Source organism: Aspergillus aculeatinus (assembly GCF_003184765.1).
Source record: "Aspergillus aculeatinus CBS 121060 unplaced genomic scaffold BO66scaffold_61, whole genome shotgun sequence".
In the NCBI taxonomy this organism is placed as follows: domain Eukaryota; kingdom Fungi; phylum Ascomycota; class Eurotiomycetes; order Eurotiales; family Aspergillaceae; genus Aspergillus; species Aspergillus aculeatinus.
This window is the reverse complement of record NW_020291530.1, coordinates 83,870-102,276: the sequence shown is the minus strand read 5'-3', so window position 1 is coordinate 102,276 and position 18,407 is coordinate 83,870. Positions and strand designations below refer to the sequence as shown.

The following is an 18,407-nucleotide window of genomic DNA, read 5'->3' as shown; positions in this document are numbered from 1 at the left end:
GCCCCAAAGAGCTTCGCTTCTCTCCGTCTACTTCATTCGTGCCTTCTCTCTCCTTCTCAGCTCCCCCCATCGCTTCTCGCCGGCTGTATACAGGGTGACACCTCATTCCGCCCTATCATGGCTGACGCGTCAGGAAATGCGCTGAAGCGCCCTCACCCCGAAGATGATCAAGATAACATCCAAAAAAGACCTCGTTCCAATCATGGCTCTCCCGCGCCCGCCAAAGCAGCGCCTGCTGCGGGCAAGCTTGACATCGAAAAGATGGTCGCAGAGGCCAGGGCGAAAGCAGAGGCAGTACGTGCTCGACTGCAAGCCGCGAAGGGCATCGTCCCGTCTCCTTCGCCAGCCGCCTCCAGTCCTAGTCCAACACCCCCAGCGGCCAGCCCTGCGATGTCCAGGCTAGAACAGATGAAGGCCCGAGTCGCTGCTGCGACCGGACGAGCCAACGCGACAGCCCAGCAACGAACTGTCCCTACGCCAGCTCCCCAAGCTCCTACTCCACCCCCTCCGCCGCCGCCGGCTCCTTTCGAAGACGAAGATGATGGCTCGTCACGGGCTCGCGGTGGTCTCGATGTCGGTCTTCACCCCGCCCTGCTATCAGATACCCTTGAGTTCAGAGGTGGTAAAGGACGGCAATCCATGCAGTCGAAAAGCCGCAGGACCGAGTCTCCGGCTACGGCAGGCCGGCCTGATCGAGCCGGTCTTGATCTCTCGGGCCCGTCTCTGGAGGAGATCAAGAACAACCCATACTTCGATCCGAGCCTCGGTCCCAAGGCCACAATCGCAAAGCCCCGACAATCCCGGCAGCTCATCTTCAACCAGAAGGGCAAGTATATCCAGCAGGCGGCCGCGCTACGGCGACAGGCTCAGCTGGAGGCCATGAAGAAGCGGATCGCGGAAAGAGCGCGACAGGCCGGTATCGACGAAGACTTGGACGTTGAGAAGGGCTTCCTGGTACCAGCGCCTCCAGCGATCGAATGGTGGGATGAAGGGCTGGTCGATGGCGAGGACTACTCGGCTATCGAGGACGAGCAGAAGCTCAAGATCGACACCCCCGATACGATCATCACGCAATACGTCCAACATCCCGTCCTTCTCGACCCTCCCCAGGAGAAATTCCTACCACAACAAAAACCCATGTACCTCACACCGAAGGAGCAGGCCAAGATCCGTCGCCAGCGACGAATGGCAGATCTCAAGGAGCAACAGGCGAAGATCAGACTGGGTCTGGAGCCGGCGCCGCCCCCCAAGGTCAAGAAATCGAACCTCATGCGGGTATTGGGTGAGCAGGCGGTTAAAGACCCCACCGCCGTGGAAGCACGCGTCAACCGGGAGATTGCGGAGCGCAAGGACAAGCACGAGGCTGCCAACGCTGAGCGCAAATTGACCAAGGACGAGCGACGCGAGAAGCTCGCGCGGCAGCAAGAGGCTGATGCGGAGCGTGGTGTGCTGATGACGGTATATCGTATCGACACGCTCGCCAACGGACGACACCGATTCAAGATCAGCAAGAATGCCGAACAGAATGCCCTCACAGGGGTCTGCGTCATGCATCCTCGATTTAATCTGGTTATTGTCGAGGGCGGTGCTCATTCGATCAACAACTACAGAAAACTGATGATGAACCGCATCGACTGGACGGAGAATGCGGGCCCCGGGGCGGTGCGAGAGGGCAATCGCGAAGCTCAGGCAGCGTGGTTAGCTGCCGAGGACGAGCAGACCGGCGAGCTGAAAGATCTAAGCCATAATACTTGCGAGCTGCTGTGGGAGGGTCAGGTCAAAGCCCGAGCATTCCGGAAGTGGCTGGGGGCGCGCGTTTGCGAGACTGATTCCCAAGCAAAGGATGTCTTGGCTCGAGCGAAGCTGGAGAGCTTTTGGGCGTTAGCAAAGAGTGCCAAGCAGAGCGAGGCATAAAGTATTGCCGTGGTTTTAGAGAGAAGCACTATGCCCATGATCATTACGGGATCGGGGGTGCTTTACCATAAGATGCTACGCCAGTGACGTGTATAACTAGAACTCATAACCTACTCATGATATTCGGACTGCGCCAGTCTGCACACTGTACATATACAGAGACGCTACATGTTGAACGGTAAACGGGATGTAAAAACTTTTGATTACCCATGCCATGAAAACGAATGCCCAGAAATCCTGAAAGTGCAGCTGAACCCAACACCGTAGATTTATTTTGATGAATAAGTTGCCAAAAAGCGAACGGAATCATGAAACACAATCATTGACGAGGAGGGCCTTGTTGATTGTTGCTCAGATGCCGCAGCAGATCCAACTGAGTCTTGACCTGATCGAAGTTCATGGTGGGGGCTTGCGCCTGTGGTTGTTGTCCAGGGGCGTGTTGCTGCTGCTGCTGTTGCTGTAATTGTTGCTGTTGCTGGAGGGCAGCGATGAGCAAAGGATTGATCTGCATATTGGGGGGAAGCTGTGGGTAAGGGTTCGGTTGTTGTTGGTAGGCCTGTTGAAATGGGACCTGGAAGTTGAATGGGGCCGGCACGGCTCCTCCCTGGTGGTAGGGCTGCTGCTGCTGCTGTGGGAATGCAAACGGGTATTGCTGGGGAGGGTAGGCACTGGGCTGTTGGCCAGCGCTCATCAACTGCTGGAGGTAGGCAGCGTGTTGATGCTGAGCTTGGGGTTGAGGCTGGGGTTGAGGCTGGGGTTGAGTGCCCTGCGTCTGTTGCTGATAATAGGAAGAACGGTCGGGACGCTCGTGGTGAGCATCGCGAGATCCGGCTCCGGCTCCTCCGCGGCCACGACCAGCGCGACCGCGATCAGATCCTCGGCCTCGGCCTCGACCACCACGGAAACCAGAGTTGTTCCTGCTGTGACCAGAGAGACCATCCGCTTCGACGGGGGCCTCCTGCTGGCGCATCATCTCGTGTAAGTTCTTCGGGCGGGCCAGGGGCGTATAGCCATCGTCCGCCGGGCTGTCGTCGTAGTTCAGTTCGCTGTGGCTGAGTTTCGAGGGGCCTGGGGGTCCTCGCTTCGCCGCTCTGGCGGAGTCGCCGCTCTTGCCCTCCTTATTCTTCTGGCGCTCCTGCTTCACCTTGCGCTTGTACTCGGCTTCCGCCTCATCGTCGGAGAACTCGACTTCGTCCTCGCCGACCTCCTCGTCGTGATAGTTCGAAGCATCGCTTCCCTTGATACCCTTGAGGGGCTGGGTGAATACAAAGGTCGAATGCGACTCAACGTAGTAGATCGGCTTGCCTTGCGTGATCCCCCGCTCCTCAATCGCGGCTACCGTGGGGAAGCGCACCGCATAAAGCGGGTTCTCGACTCTGCCCAGCGTCTCGGCGACTACACCAGCGATCGTGCGGTCCTCCAGACATAGCAAGGAGCCAGACTCGAGCACCTGATATTCGCCGGAGGTGTTGGCCACGATCAGGATGGTATTTTCGACCATGGTTTCCACCTTTCCGAGATACACGATTTTCATTTCCGGGGAGATGGTTATGTCGGGGATGGGCAGAACCTCTTCCGGAAGCTCGTTCGCGGTCTTCAGCTGGCTGCCCGATCTACCCTTCCCATCACCTTCATCGTCCGAGCCCAGCTCCGCCTGCATCAGAATTCGCGCCTGCTCTTCCGGGCTCAGAATCGGATAGTCTTCGTCGTCATCGCTGTCGTCGGAGGAATCGGTCGAAGAATCATCGGAAGATTCATACGGCGAGGAGTCAATCTCCCATTCTGGATGCTCATCCTCTTGTTCCTCCTCTGCCTCCTGGGTAGCATTCGCAGCAGATCCTTCTTCCCGTTCGGGGGCCGCGTCCCCGGGAACCTCCTTGTCCAATTCCATGGCTTCATGGTGCATTCCGGAAGTCTCCTGGGCATTCTGCTCTACTACGGTAGTAGGCGCGACCGTAGCACCGATATTTTGACCGGTGCTGGTGTGTTGTGGTAGATCAGGCTGGGTCTCTGAAGAAGTCTCCGGGACATTGTCGTTAACAAGGCTCAATCCTGGAATTGGGAGATGTGATGTGGCTGATACTGTCGGATCGCTCGTAGGACCGTTGGCAGCGTCTTGCTTGTCGTTGAGGTCGCTGCTCATCACCGGGGTGCTTGCATTCAAGGGTGTGTTGTAGAAATCACTCCCATCATCTGCGGGTGTCAAAGCAATGGGTGGCGTGTCATTCATGCAGGGCTTTTTAACTTGGGGACCTTCGCTATGGTCCTCAGTAAGTCCCAGAGGGTGAGAAGGAGGCTGAGAGTCACTCATTCTGATGTCTGCGAGGATATGATCCAGGAATGAGAGAATCTGTATCGCATATGGGGATGCTCTGAGCAGCAGGAACTTTTTTTCGACGGAATCGCCCAGGCGAGCCGAACAGTCGCTTATCGATAAGGCGCCCGGCGCTGGCGGATCTTTCTTCCCGCGCCCCAAGTGCATCGGATATCTATACTCTATAGACCACAAACAATAATCTACCACTGTCATTCCCCTTCTTGAAGGTGGAACCTTTCCCCATCGCCCAATTCTGCTCCTGGATGTAGCACTTGCCATACCATGGCACCTACGAGGGAAGTTGACGCTGCATCGGCGTTGGCAGGCGCAACAAATACTCCGCGCACCAAAAAAAGGTACCGTCCCACCAGCTGGCATCATCTTCCTATCGCTCGAAAGCTGCGCTAATATGACGAACGCACTCGACAGGCCCCCGCCGTCTCCGTTTTACCTGCCCTTGAACGTCACTCTTTATCTGTGTCTCATATCAAACGTGCTTGCTGCTTTATATGCTCCAATCCAGGACTGCGATGAGGTCTTCAATTTTTGGGAGCCAACCCACTACCTGGCTCATGGTCATGGACTGCAGACGTGGGAATACTCTCCAGTCTATTCCATCCGCAGCTGGCTCTATGTCTCTGCTCATGCATTCGTCGGTAAAATAAGCTCGTTTGCTCTCAAAAATAAATCTTCCGAGTTCTATGCGGTCCGGTTCTTCCTTGCTATCGTTTGCGCCGCCTGTCAAACGCGACTGTACTCCGCCATCTGCCGCACGCTTAGCCCACGGATCGGCCTCGTCTTCCTGATGGTCATTCTCTTCAGCCCCGGCATTTTCCACGCATCCACGGCTTTTCTCCCGTCGAGCTTCACGATGTACATTTCTATGCTCGGGTTGACAGCCTTCTTGGATTCAAGAGGTGGTCAGAAAACAGCCCAAGGGATCATGTGGTTCGGAATCGGTGCGGTCGTCGGCTGGCCATTTGCTGGAGCTCTTATTGTCCCGCTGTTGTTGAGGGAGGTGGTAATTGGCTTCTCTAGCGGAAACTTGCCCAGATTGTTTCGTGGGGTTTTTGACGGGGCTATCAGGTGCTTTACAATTCTGGTATGCTTGAAAATCACGAAGTGTCCAAAGCGCGCTAACACTTCTCAGGTTGCTGAAGTTATGGTCGATCATGTATTTTTGCGTAAGCTCGTGATCGTGCCATGGAACATCGTCGCATACAATGTTTTTGGCGGAGAGGGTCGCGGGCCCGACATCTTCGGAACTGAGCCGTGGACATTCTATATCAGGAATCTGCTGCTGAACTTCAATATCTGGTTTGTGTTTGCGATGGCTGCGGCGCCATTGCTGGCTCTTCAGGTGGTTCTCCCTTCTCAGACAGCCGACAAGCAGACGCTGTTCAGACGCCTGGCTCTCATCACGCCCTTCTACATGTGGTTTGCGATCTTCACGGCGCAACCTCACAAGGAAGAGAGGTTCATGTATCCAGCGTATCCTTTCCTTGCCCTAAATGCATCTATCTCGGTGCATATGATTCTGTCGTATCTGGGCACCAGCGATCCCAAAGAATTGGCAGGGCGCTTCGCACCCAAGCTCAAGCTCGCAGCCGTGGCGTCAATGTTCCTCGTAGCCATCAGCGCAGGCTTCCTGCGAACCCTGGGCATGATTACCGCTTATAATGCTCCACTAAAAGTCCTCGAGCCCTTGGAGCAGCCAGGAGTGGCTCAACCTGGTGATTCGCTGTGTCTGGGCAAAGAGTGGTACAGGTTCCCTTCGTCCTTCTTTTTGCCTGGTGATATGCAAGCCAAGTTCATTCGCAGCGAGTTCCGCGGACTGCTTCCTGGCCAGTTTCCCGAGGCCAAGGACTTGGCTTCTCTTTTGCAGGGCACCTCGACGATCCCGGCGGGGATGAATGATCGGAACGAGGAAGACCTTGGAAAATACGTAAGACTACTCCAGATCTTTCCCCGCATTCTACTGCAGGTGCTAACGCGGAAGGTTAGGTGGATATTTCGCAGTGCTCCTTCCTGGCTGATTCCCAATTCCCCAGCAGAGAGGCTTCCGAACTGGAGCCGGACTACATCCAGGATGAAACGCACTGGGAGAAGCTGGCTTGTCACGACTTCCTCGATGCCTCTCAAACAGGTCTTCTGGGCCGTCTCATCTGGACTCCGGATCTGCCAATAGTGCCGCCATCTCTGCGACGCCACTGGGGACAGTACTGCCTGCTTCGACGACGCAGTGCGGATGCAGAGCCCCAGTACTGAAGCGCATGAGCGTGCAGAGGAGGCGGTGACTCCCCAGAACTAGTAGTAGATCAGTTACTGTAGATGAACAAACAAAACACATCATCACTGCATCGATTCTCCCCGGTTTGCCCATGTTAGTAAGTCAAATGCGACCCTGCAGAAGGAGGAGCCACACAGGCTTGTCTCGCCCTCCTCCTCTGTGGGCAACACGAGTCTTTGCCTGATTGGGAAAAGATATCCCCCGGTGCCGGGGGGCTGAAGTAAGTGACACGATAGCGAGGGAGAAAGAGAGACGGGGAGAGATAAGACGGTTGGACCGCTACTGCAACTACCAGGCCAGGCCGATCACAGATTTGGGGATTTGTGGATGCACCGGGGCATGCGACTATGTGAGGGGTCAACCCAACCACCAGACAACGGATCTTATCGCTGAAGCCTATCTTCGGTTTTATCAGTCGCGTTCCATTAACCAAAACGGTAAGTTAACAACTGCTGGCTGGATGAAGTCTTGCCTGCACTGACGGGCTCAACTTCTTGACTCAATGTACATATGCTCTCTGTATAAATATGACTGTCCCAGATCGAATAGACTTTGAATTCCCTACCGTGGTGAACAATCAACAAACACTTTCATGGAACATAGTCATCGACATGATGTCATCCGAACTTATAGAGACGATCCAACACCACGCCCCCAACGTGGCCATCATCTGCCTCGCAACCACAATCGGGGTCTACCTGCTGAACAGACTTCTCGAAGCATGGAAGACGTTGGGTTTGGGGTCGAGTCGCGCCAGACAATCGACTCCGAGTCTCGAAGCGTCCAAGAACAAGAATGAGGATGTCAAACGAACCCCTGGCGGTGAGCTACAACGAACGCATGTATAGTTGCAACCCCCAACGCTGACAGCGACACCGCACCACGAATAGTATGGACGCCTTCGGACTTCCAACGACCGCCTGCGACACCGTTCCCCGACTGGGACGTGCACAAGACGAAGCCGATTCCCTACCGTCCATTCCGATACGGACCGTGAGTCGATTGTCCTACCTTGAATGTCAAGCGCTGCCTGCCCACAGAAGTAAAGCTAACCCAAGTCAAACGGACACAGAAAATACTTCGTGACAATGGGACTCCGCAGCATGAAATGGGACGAATGGATCGGTCCGTCTGCTTTTTCCCACCTGTACATACACACAGACACAAACCAAAAACTAACCCCATACTCCCGAGGGGGAAATTGATATACAGAACTGGACAACCACTACCTCCGCTACCACGCCGACAAAGCCAAGCGCATCGAAGAACGAGGCTCGAAATGCTGCCGCACGCACCCGGACGCGATGGACGCCGCCATCGAGCTGCTGGAAGAGCTGTACGTTTTCCCCTCCACCTTAACCCCCGTCCCTCCCATCCCCCCAAACCACTCCCTCATTAACCCCGGCCCCCCCCAAAAAAACAGAACAACCTACCTCCCCGAACGCTACCCAACCCTCTTCCACAAAACCGCCACGGGCCTCACCAACCTCGCCACGCACGAAACCTTCAACACAACGCAGCGGCCCCTCCCGGAGGACCCCATGCAAACCTGCGCCCGGTTAGTGCAAGACGACCTCGCCATCATGCTCGAGCGGCCCGACGGCGAATACTACCTGCTCGCCGGCGCCGTCCTGCTCGCCGGCTTCTGGCGCCTGGAGGATAAATTTCAGATGAAACTGTCGGAGATCCACACGCACGGCGCCGTGCCCCAGTACGCCGAGAAGCTGGAGCGCGGGATGATGAACTTCTTCCGGCGGCTGCGGCCGCAGGACCCCGTCGTGCGCAACAACTACTTCATCCAGGTGGACGACGCGCTGGCGTGGTCGCACAGCATCGGCGACGAGGACAGCCCCGAGGTGTCGTGGAATACCGCGCAGAAGAACAAGGCGATCGAGCATCATTTTTTCCGCTCGGAGCGGCAGTCCCTCCGCCGCCTCCCGAAGTCCGGGGGCGTGGTGTTTACGATCCGCACGTATTTTGAGCCCGTCACCAAGATCGCGGAGGAGCCGGGCGTTCCGGGGCGGTTGGCGTCCGCGGTACGGAGTTGGGGGGAGGATGTGTCCCGGTATAAGGGGAAGGAGAAGTATGAGGAGGTGTTGTTGGAGTTTTTGGATCGGAAGCATGCTGAGCAGGTGGCCCGGGGCTGGGATTTGGAGAAGGAGGAGGAGGGGGGGAGGAAGTATCCTTTCTGAATTCTTCGAGATAATTCTTGGGGGTGGTGTGGTTCGGGGATATAATGTGTGCTTGCGACTTGTATATAGGTTTCTTTTAAGTGGGATGAGATTGTTAAGTATGGGTTCGTCTTCGGTTTCAGTTCATTATTAGGGCCACAGTACATACTGATTTGTATCTCTTTCCTATCTGTATACCTGGTAAACCTGCCCACCTATGCAAGTATGCAATCAATCACTGGAGTCAAAACCAGTACGTCTATCCATGTTGAGAACGCCGACCAATCGTATCCTTCAAAGACACATACTGGGTCTAAAAGGCATAAAGATACATCCAGACACAGCTCATGTAGCGTTCATCTCAATGTCCAGCTTCTGCCGCCGGCGATGCGAGTAATCCCACTCGCGCTCCTGTCGCCACTCGCACTCATCCCGGAACTCACAGATGCGGCATTTCCACGCATCCATGACCTCCACTCCGCGCGGTGCCCGCTCGCCGCGCCACCACTCCATCTGGTCCGCCACGTAGGAGGTCAAGGAGTTCGGATCGAAGAGGAAGGATCGACTGCCCAGGACGCGTTTCTCCATCTCCGTCGTCGGCTTCGAGGAGATGTACTTCGCCGTGAGCAGCGGGGAGACGACGGTAGGGTAAGATTCGAGCGTGGCGGGCTGGAACTCGGAGGGGATGGATGGGGCCACGGAGACGGATGGTTGGGATTGGGGAAGGAAGGTCAGACGGAGGTTCTCCTTCATCAGGTTCCAGAGGGAGGCCAGGTTGTTGTGGGAGGTGAGAATGCTAGTGGAATCTTGACTGGCAGGTGGAGCGGATGAAGATTTCGGTGATGACGAGACGTCCTCGGCGTCTGCATCTTCTTGCGTCGGGATGAAGTCCGGGTCGAATTCCTGCGACGAGAGCGCGTCGAAGTACTGGTCGTTGAGACCGCCCACTTCGTGGATGAAGGCGTCGGTAAAGGGACGCTGCGCATCGAGCTTGTACCGCGCGGCGAGGACGTCAATGGTCACATCGTCGCTGGTGATAAGGCGGTTCAGCATGTGATAGTACAGCTGGAGTTGGAGCTGCGTGGGACGGAACGAGGAACTCTTGACCGCTGGCACGGAAGCACTGCCTCGCGTCTTGACGTCCGTCAGGTAGATCCGCGGTATGCTAGGGAGCTCGGAAGACCCCTGACTACTGGTTGCTTCGACGGTGCTAGCTTCCGGTTCTTCCTCTTCCCTCCCATAGACATCGGAGAGCCTCTTCCCGCCACGTGATGGTGCAAGCAGGTAGTCCGTCAGGGACATCTGATACTCCGGCATGATAGCCCTCGATGCCTCGATGTCGGCATAATACGAGGCGGCCGTGGCCTCGAGAGCTGGATCTGGACATTCGATAGACAGCTGGTCGATGACGCCAGTGACAAGCTCACCATCCACCAAGCCCCATATCTCCAGCTCGCGCGTGATGCCATACTCTCGTAAAAGCCGCAAGCCCTGGATGATGTTCCAAATACGCAAGGCGAGCGCGTCCTCCTTGGTGGTGATCTCGACCGGCACCGTCGTGTAGATCTCATCCTCCAACGTCTTGTGTATCGTACTGCCGAGCTTCATCGCCGCGGTTCGACGCTTCCGGCCATGTTTCGTAAGCGAGTACCAATACTGCAGCTCACACCATGCCGGGGAGATCAGGTCCGTGACGGAGAAGGCCTTATTGGGGGGCCGTCGAAATCGCTCCACCGGGGATCGCGTATCCTCCTCTGTGTTTACTGCGTTGGTGGTGGTCTCGAGGTGACGAGCGGCCTGGCGCTCGCGTTCCTTTTCTCTGCCTTCAGAGGAATTCGGATGCTCAACTAAACGCTTCGGGGAGGGCCACAGGTTAGCGTCGCGATCACAATACGGGCAAAACAATCATCCAGGGGGAGAGTCAAGAGGAGAAGAGAGCATTACCAGACGTGGTACCACGGTGACCTGGAATCGACGCTGGCCGACGTGCGCCGTACGGCCAAGTCCGGCGAGTTTGCCAGGCAGGCTTCTCCCTCCCAAACACCCGAGGCAACGGGCGAGACGACGAGCCTGCATATTGATCCTCGATATCTGCGATAGTCGCAGAGGCTTCAATGGGTACTGGCAAGGGTGGAGGTGACAGTGCGGGTGCTGCGACTACAGGGTCGGGGACTGTCGCGTGGTTCGGGGCGACTTTGGCGAGCAATTCGTCCAGCAGCGCCTCTTCCTCGGGCGAAAAGTCGGAGCCGTAATCGCTGCTACTGCTGCTGTCGCTATCCGCAAAGCCACCGGGAACTAGTATCGGAGACTGTGTGTGGCAGGGCATGCCTGCAATGCGTGGAGAGCGTTCATGCCATGCGATGTGGTTTGCGCTGCGTTTCGAGAGGCAGGCGGGCGAGACCACCGAGAGGAAGAGGCGAATGAGAGCGGGCCGATTGTGAAGCATCCCTCACGTCATCCTTCAAGTTCCACTTTTACCAATCCCAATGCTACTGTACCCTCCATTCCTCCATCTAATGGGTTAATTTGACCGAGTCACTATTAAATCTCATTCCAGTCGCATCGAGTATACCGAGCAGACAATGCTGCTGTTCGAAGTCTATATATATTCTATCGCTTTTTCACTTCATGCTAATCTATAGACAAAATGCCGCACGCCATGAAAACGTCTAGTCTAGGATATCCCGATGCAGAGCCAGATAACAGAAACAAAAGAAAATGAAATGTATCACGGCCCCATCATGCCTTGATCGTCGCCGCACCAGCGCCAATGCCCACGGGCGCACTTGCCTCAGCCATCTCTGCCTCGACCTCTCGCGCCGCCTTCTGATTCAACCAGCTCAGATACGTCTGCCATCCCACCGCAATGACACCCGAGAAGATGCTGCGGAACTGCGGTGACACGTACATGAAGCTGAAGGCCGTGACAGCCGGCCACAGCTTCACGCTGTTTGAAATACTGACCGGCAGAGCCAGCTTGAGCCGTTCAAAGGTCTCCTCCAACGACTTGCCCGTCAACAGCGACTGGAGACTGAAGAAGTAGGTATTGAAGACCGGGGTGAAGACCGCCTGCTGCACGCAGACTTTGGTCAGGATCGAGAGAAACTTGGACGAGTAGTTGAAGTTGTTGTGGAGGAACATGAACCTGTTCAATACGCACGCAGATAATCAAGTCAGCTCTTACATGCTATAGTGTGTGTTTTCTTCAGTGAATGCAGAATGTGTCATACCATTTGAAAGTCGGGATGCTCGATCCCACCCCGACCGTCAGATGTCGCAGCGTTCTCAGCGGGTCATATCCTCCACCAGTCCTTTCTTCCTTCTTTCCTTCGCTACCCGCCTTTTCTCCCTCCGAAGACTGTGCCGTCGCCGTCGCCGGGGCAGGATCCGCGGGGAACAGTAGTTGTGCACTCAGATCGCCGCAGAGATAGATGATGACCGAGCTCCAAAGCTGCGTCGCATACGGCCGGCGCTCCTGGACCCGCGAGTATGCCCGCGCCACTCTTCCCACAGGGCCAGCCTGGATGATTTGAAGCAGTGACCGCGAGCCCGTCTGTGCGGCGGACGGCGTCGGGACGACCGGGGCGCCCGAGGCTGAGGCGGCTGTTTGTGCATTGGGTGGTGAGGAGGAGGCTTTTGGGGAGGGGTCTGGTTTAGATGCTGGGGAGGATTGATATCTCCGTGGTCGGAGCGATCGGGACAGTTGCAGCGACCGGGGGATCGGTGGTCTGGCGAAGATGATGGAGCTCATGGTGTAGGATATATTGTGTATCGGAAGAAATTTCTATTTCATTATTCGCATGTATAAATCGTACAATAGTGAATGTGTCGGCGAGGGCCAGGTCAATTAAGGTCGCGAGAGAGACTTCTGGTGTTGGGTTGGGCGACCGGCCACATCAATGAGCGCAGACCACGAGTCTCACACCGATAGGTTTGTTCAGTCAAGCATGCAAGCGTTTTCACGGCGTGAGAAATGCTGTCAGAGGGCGAACAAGGCACAGCGAGCTATAGTCCGTCAGCAACGATAATAAAGAGAAAACATGATTATGAATCATTTTGGGAGGGGGGAAAGAAACTCCGGAAGGCAAATGTCGGGAGCGCATAAGCAACAGCCGGTGCCGAGGGTCGGCGAAGCGATCCGATCGCTGGGAATTCGCTTATCTCCGAACGACCCATAAGATATGCATAGCATTTAGCTAGCTACGGTATTTTCATAGATTGCATTCAATTAATATCATTATTCAGATCGGAGAATCTCTATAGAAATGCCTGAACCAAACAGAGACTCCACCCTCTATCAACAAACAGTAAGTGGCATATACATAGAAGCACGGGGTATATCAACATGCAAATCATCGAACAATCACTGCCCAGAAAATGAGGCTGATTGTTTCATTTCACTCGACGCAGCCATCCACGGCTCACATCGACATCTTCAAAAAAGGTAATAGATACTAAAAATTATATAGTAATCGGGAAGTGGGTAGGTGCTTTTTGAGAGGCGTTTGGAGGGCGTTTTGAAAGGCGCTCGAACCAAATCAAGTCGCAGGTGGGAGTTCGACCTTCAAAACTGCGTCTGCGATGCGGAATCAAGCCTTGAAGGACTCGCGAGTGTGGACCCGGTCGATGTCATAAGGGTTACCCTCGTAAAGCGACTGGCGAACGGAGTTCACCGTATGAGTCGAGGCCTTGCTGCGAGTGCGGTGCAGGTCCGTCAATCTCTCCTTGTGGCTCGAGTCGGAATCAGCGCTAAGGGTCTCGGCAGCCGGGGCTTCGGTGCGGTCGAATCCATGCTCCTCCTTGGTTTCCTCCTGGGGTTCTTCGGGTGCGACCTCGGCCTTCTTCATGTGCTGCGCCAGCATCTGTCGCATGAAAGCGTCGGATTCGGCAGCATACTTGCAGCGCTTGCGAATGGCGGGTCCATACTTGTAGAACATGAAGGGGAAAGGCACACAGGCCAGTGCCAAGAAAGCCGGGATACAGGTAGCCCAGTGAATACCAAGATCCTCGTACATATAGGTCGTGAAAAGAGGAAACACGGCACCGAAGATAGATCTCAGAACGGAGTTGGCGGCCAGGACCGAGGCGGCGAAGATGGTGTAGGTGTCAATGAGATAAGAAAGGTTGCTCAAGAATACCAGGACGAGGCCAAAGCCGAAGGGAACTCCAGCGGCCACGCTAGCCATCCAGTGAATAGACACGTAGTCTGTCCAGGCAAACCAGAAGAGACCAACCGGAATCGCAACAGAGGCAATCAGACATGGGGGCAGGCGAGCCTCTGGGGGCGCGAAGCCGCCGTGCTTCTGAGAAACACGGATGTAGCGCTTGTTATCGAGGATGTTGTAAACCACAGCCCCGATCATACCCACCATGATGCCCAAGAATGGAAGACTGCCAACTCCCTGGTTCCAGCCACGGTGCAGCTCGTAGACAATAGGATAGGCAGCGAACAGCATGTAGAGGGTTCCGTAAACGATGGCGATGTAGAGAGAAAGCAGGAACACGATCGGCTCCTTGAAGAGCAGGATCCAGGGGCGGGACAGCGCAGTCTTGAAGGCCTGTCCAAGGGTGGTCTTGCCCTGATCGATGTCGGTCTTGCTGCGATAGATCTTTCCGGTAAGCTTGGTCAGTTTCTCTGCACGGCGACGAAGCAGGACCGGTGCGTAAGTTTCCGGGACAGTCAATGATCCAAGAATCCAGACAACGCCCGTGAAGGCACCCAGGAAACCCATCACCCATTTCCATCCGGCATTCATACCCAGGAAACCGCCAATAATAGGGCCGAGCACGGGACCTGTATCACAAAATGGTGGTTAGCAGCAGGTCGAGATGGCAAGACGTAGAGAGAATGTAACATACCCAGGAAAGGAGCAGCGGCGAACAAACTTGTCGCAACACCTCTTTGACTGGCAGGGAACATATCGGCGATGACACCACCAGCGTTGGTCATGGGCGACGATCCGAAAGAACCTGCGAAGAAACGAAGGATGATGAGGGTCCAGGCGTTCTTGGAACCAGCAGCGCCGGCAGTGAACGCCGTGAGCGCCATGTAAGTGACACAATACACAATTTGACGGCCAAACATTTCCGACAGCGGTGCCCACAGGAGCGGACCTGCATCTTGGTTAGGATGAACTGGTAAAAACACACGTGCGAAAACAAGGAGACGGATTGCGGAGCGTACCAATAGCGAAACCAAGAACGAAAAGGGAGACACCGAGGGTCGCAACCTCGGTACCGATTCCAAAGTCTTCTTCAATTTCGACAATACCACCAGTGTAGGCTGATGACACAAGGGCGACGGCCAAGGTCGCGAGCGCCATCATCATGGTGAAAGTCCACTTCTTCGTCTCGCTGAACTGCATGGGGTTGCGGGGATCCTGGGGGAGCCAGGTGACTGCATATGGATCCTCATCGGTACCGGATCCAGGATAGTGATGATCGATGATTTCCTGAGTTAACACGCCTTGGTCGGTCAACAGACGCCAGAATGGGATCTTGTTGCTGGCAATAGCGATGGCCGAAGGCCCACTGTCCCCCTTGTCGTTGGCCATCGCGGAGGGAGAAGGGCAAGTTGTTGGTGAGGACTGGTAGTCGATAGTCGATCAGGTAGCTGACAGAGTTGGCTGATCGTGGAATGTAAGTTGTTGGTTGAAGTACAGATTAGGTAGGTTGAGTGCGAGGTTCAAGCCTTGCTCGACCGATAAGGTACCGGTTAAGGTAACCGCCAAGGGTCCAAACAAACAACCGTCGTTAGTAGTGACCGAGTGAGCCCGAGATGTATAGTAGCAGGCTAGGAGACTAAAATGTAGTCGGTGTAACCAGCTGCTTGGTAAATCACTCTAGCCGACGTCTAAAAACGACGATCAAATCACGTAGGTATGATCTATCAATGGATGATCTTCAGTTTGAAACCGAAACAACCTACGTACGATCGAGGGACATGGCATCGGATATATACAGCGGCCTAGCGACTAAGGAGAGGGGCTAGAAATTTCTGCTAATGTCTGCACCACCTGGCATTGTCCCACCACGGCCACCACGGAGTCATCTTACCCTGGCGCTACAGACGGGAACGACTAATCGTTGTAGGGACTTTTGGGGACTTTAGCCTCGGATCTTCGCCGGTCTGAGACCAAAGCGAGGAACCCAGGGACACACCAGTCCAGCGATTCCCAAAACGGGGGCTTTCTGCCGACATTCGTGCACAGAGGCCGGCTTATGCAGGGCACAAATTCATCACTGGGGCGGGCGAGACTGCATGGCCTCAGCCAATGTGGGCCGACGAACCCACCCAGGAGGCTCGAAATTCTGGTTCCATGGGCAAATCCGCACACCTCGTGGACGGCAATCCCGATGGCGTCTGCGAGGGCTCGATATGATTAGTCGGTGATGAAGAGAAAAGTGCTGATGTGGGGGGATCCGTGTGGTGGAAATTTTATCTTTCGACAGGGGAACTTACCGAGGTCCAGGAGATCAGGCAGACAGCTGCCTTACATAACCCACGGTCCTAGCCTAGATATGGCCGTTTCAGATTGTTTAGCCGGAAGTTATGGACAGCCCACCGTCGAAGGATCTGAGCGGGATATTGGATGATGGGACTGGACTGATCATGAGAACAATGGCAAAAAAAACCTGCTCGACGATGATGGCTGATCGGGGGGGTGAGAGAAAAAGATATCATCATTGTGACATGCAGCCTGTTCAGAACCTTATGCTGCATCGGGTCGCATAGAAGTCCCGAGACGGGCTTAGCGTTTTCTAGAACGGGCAGTTCCATGGATGGATATGATGAGTCGAACTAGAACCTCATCAGCGGGAGAACCTCTCCTTCCTACGGTACGGAAGAAATGATTCAGACACGCCAAGCGGGCTACGGGATCCCGACGATAATCCGACTTCATAAATAACGTGATTAACAATCATCTTCCTGCTCAAAGTGGGCCGAATCAAGCGCAATATCCGACTATTGACTAAAGATCGTTTCTTGCATAACAGGCCTTGCGTGGCCTTTCACAGCATAGTCAACAACACTGCAGTCACGATCTCGTGCGGTCAAATCAGCAACTATAACGCAGCCCAGAGATAATGGCTCGGTTAAGCAGCCTGAGTGTACGGAGTAAAGACGAGTCAACTATGCCACAGGCCCGTCAGTATTAACATGCAGCTACTGGCCATTTTGCAGGGGTTGGGATTGGGATGATACTCAGGCCTCAGCACTTTTGCAGGAACAAATCAACCCCAATATAAATAGATGATTGTCGGATTACGCCGCCGCCCCACCCCTCGCACATCGCTGACCAGCTAGTCGACTGCCTGCTGGACTACTTCATCTTAATCATTTCTACTCCGTACTCATGATCTAAACGTTATATCAGACGCTTGGATTTTATCAAGGTTCATAAAAGCTTTGTGATCGGCATTCAATCAACATTGGCATCAAAAAAAGTCCATAATGCAAAGTCTGTTCCGGAGAAGCAAGCTGTGAATTGGCGGTCTTGTCCTTCTCTCGAGGAATCTTCCGCAGGCGCCAGTGGCTTGATTGCCCCCCTGCCCTCTTACTCAGTGGTTCATTGAGGAGTGTAAGCGAAGAGAGGTCACACCGCATCCCCCGACCGTGCTACCAACTAACACTGGAGAAATACGAATTGAAGAGCAGAACGCGCACCCGGCGGTCTGACTCGCGTTCGACCTGTTCCCTTTGTCCCGGGCCCCGTCGATCCGGAGAGGGGAGGGGCCATGCGGATGGGGATGGACTGATCGCAATCCAGATCAGGGAAGTGACACCTGGTACCTACGAGTAGGTGGGCTACAGGTGACTGTCTCGATTTCGTCCTTATGATATCTGAGCCGAGCCTCAAGCCTCGCGTCCGTGCTCTTTTCTCTCGGGCCAAATCCTTTGCCAATCGGGAATGACTTACTTAGCCGGTGCATGCTGCGCTGCCGGGTCGTATCACCATGACTCTTTGCCCGGGCCTAGTCGGGCTTACGAGAATCAGCTGGCTCCTCGCTGCCATCGTTAGCTGAAGCTCCATCATGGAGCAACATCCACAAACAAAAGAAACAAGAATTTCCGAGCAGATCGCGCCAAAGGTCTTGTGACTTTTGGGCTATTCAGACACAACACGCGACTTAACGACGTGGCAAGTGCACGTAAGCTTTTCTGACTTGAGGCAGCCATTGTATAGCGCAAGGTTTTATGCTTTATGCACAATGTAACGTTTCCATACCTCCACAAGCATGGAGAGTGCAGGATGACAACTGATCCCCTTGGCAGATTGCAGTCGGAAGACTTCGCCTCGAGTCATCTGGTCCGAACGGCGGCCACCTCTATGATCGACTGATTCCGTGCAAGTCCTCAAATGTTGACACACTCATGCTTAGGAAGACTGCCTTCCCTCACCGGTTCTTTCGTTCTCTTTTGTCTCAACTGCAAGCCAAGATCGGAAACCTGGTTCCGGTCGCCCTGCATTTCCAGAGTTGAGACTATGACGAGGCTAGGCCGTCGATTGCAACATCGTCATAGAGATTCAATCTGTGGCTGAGTGCTTTGAGTGGCTAGGGCGTCGAGAACAAACCGGGTACGCCTCATATCTTTCCCCATCAAGAAGGTATGAATTTGACCCAAGTGCTACTGTGACTCAGATATTAGAATTGCTCATTTGCTGCAAAGACTTCAGAATTAGACAGTCCCCTCTGTATGATGAACACGTCT

General features: G+C 54.7%; 6 protein-coding genes across 6 annotated transcripts; 2 read left to right on the top strand and 4 right to left on the bottom strand.

Moving 5' to 3' along the window:
* The first annotated feature begins 14 nt into the window (after positions 1-14).
* BO66DRAFT_395307 (U4/U6-U5 snRNP complex subunit PRP3) lies at positions 15-2,093 on the top strand. Its single transcript, XM_025648191.1, has one exon. It carries the CDS (start codon positions 118-120, stop codon positions 1,912-1,914), a length of 1,797 nt encoding a protein of 598 aa, XP_025499430.1. The 5' UTR covers positions 15-117; the 3' UTR covers positions 1,915-2,093.
* On the bottom strand, positions 2,044-4,273 carry BO66DRAFT_395306 (RNA-binding snoRNP assembly protein NAF1). The gene has a single exon (XM_025648190.1). The coding sequence runs from the start codon at positions 4,223-4,225 to the stop codon at positions 2,234-2,236; it is 1,992 nt and encodes a 663-aa protein (XP_025499429.1). The 5' UTR covers positions 4,226-4,273; the 3' UTR covers positions 2,044-2,233.
* A 367-nt stretch (positions 4,274-4,640) lies between these two features.
* On the top strand, positions 4,641-8,713 carry BO66DRAFT_333412 (uncharacterized protein; the record flags this gene model as incomplete). The annotated part of the gene is made up of 7 exons (XM_025644167.1): positions 4,641-5,333; positions 5,382-6,176; positions 6,236-6,473; positions 7,370-7,514; positions 7,594-7,646; positions 7,734-7,857; positions 7,945-8,713. The coding sequence occupies 7 exons, from the start codon at positions 4,641-4,643 to the stop codon at positions 8,711-8,713; spliced, it is 2,817 nt and encodes a 938-aa protein (XP_025499428.1).
* A 111-nt stretch (positions 8,714-8,824) lies between these two features.
* BO66DRAFT_395304 (exonuclease V) lies at positions 8,825-11,075 on the bottom strand. Its single transcript, XM_025648189.1, has 2 exons — positions 10,637-11,075; positions 8,825-10,546 (listed from the first exon to the last, which is right to left on the bottom strand). The coding sequence occupies exons 1-2, from the start codon at positions 10,766-10,768 to the stop codon at positions 9,038-9,040; spliced, it is 1,641 nt and encodes a 546-aa protein (XP_025499427.1). The 5' UTR covers positions 10,769-11,075; the 3' UTR covers positions 8,825-9,037.
* A 231-nt stretch (positions 11,076-11,306) lies between these two features.
* Positions 11,307-12,723, bottom strand: BO66DRAFT_395302 (Mpv17/PMP22 family protein). The gene is made up of 2 exons (XM_025648188.1): positions 11,923-12,723; positions 11,307-11,837 (listed from the first exon to the last, which is right to left on the bottom strand). Exons 1-2 carry the CDS (start codon positions 12,441-12,443, stop codon positions 11,432-11,434), a joined length of 927 nt encoding a protein of 308 aa, XP_025499426.1. The 5' UTR covers positions 12,444-12,723; the 3' UTR covers positions 11,307-11,431.
* Positions 12,724-12,912: 189 nt separating this feature from the next.
* On the bottom strand, positions 12,913-15,598 carry BO66DRAFT_358629 (MFS transporter). Its single transcript, XM_025644946.1, has 3 exons — positions 14,877-15,598; positions 14,552-14,806; positions 12,913-14,486 (listed from the first exon to the last, which is right to left on the bottom strand). The coding sequence occupies exons 1-3, from the start codon at positions 15,244-15,246 to the stop codon at positions 13,282-13,284; spliced, it is 1,830 nt and encodes a 609-aa protein (XP_025499425.1). The 5' UTR covers positions 15,247-15,598; the 3' UTR covers positions 12,913-13,281.
* Positions 15,599-18,407: the final 2,809 nt, after the last annotated feature.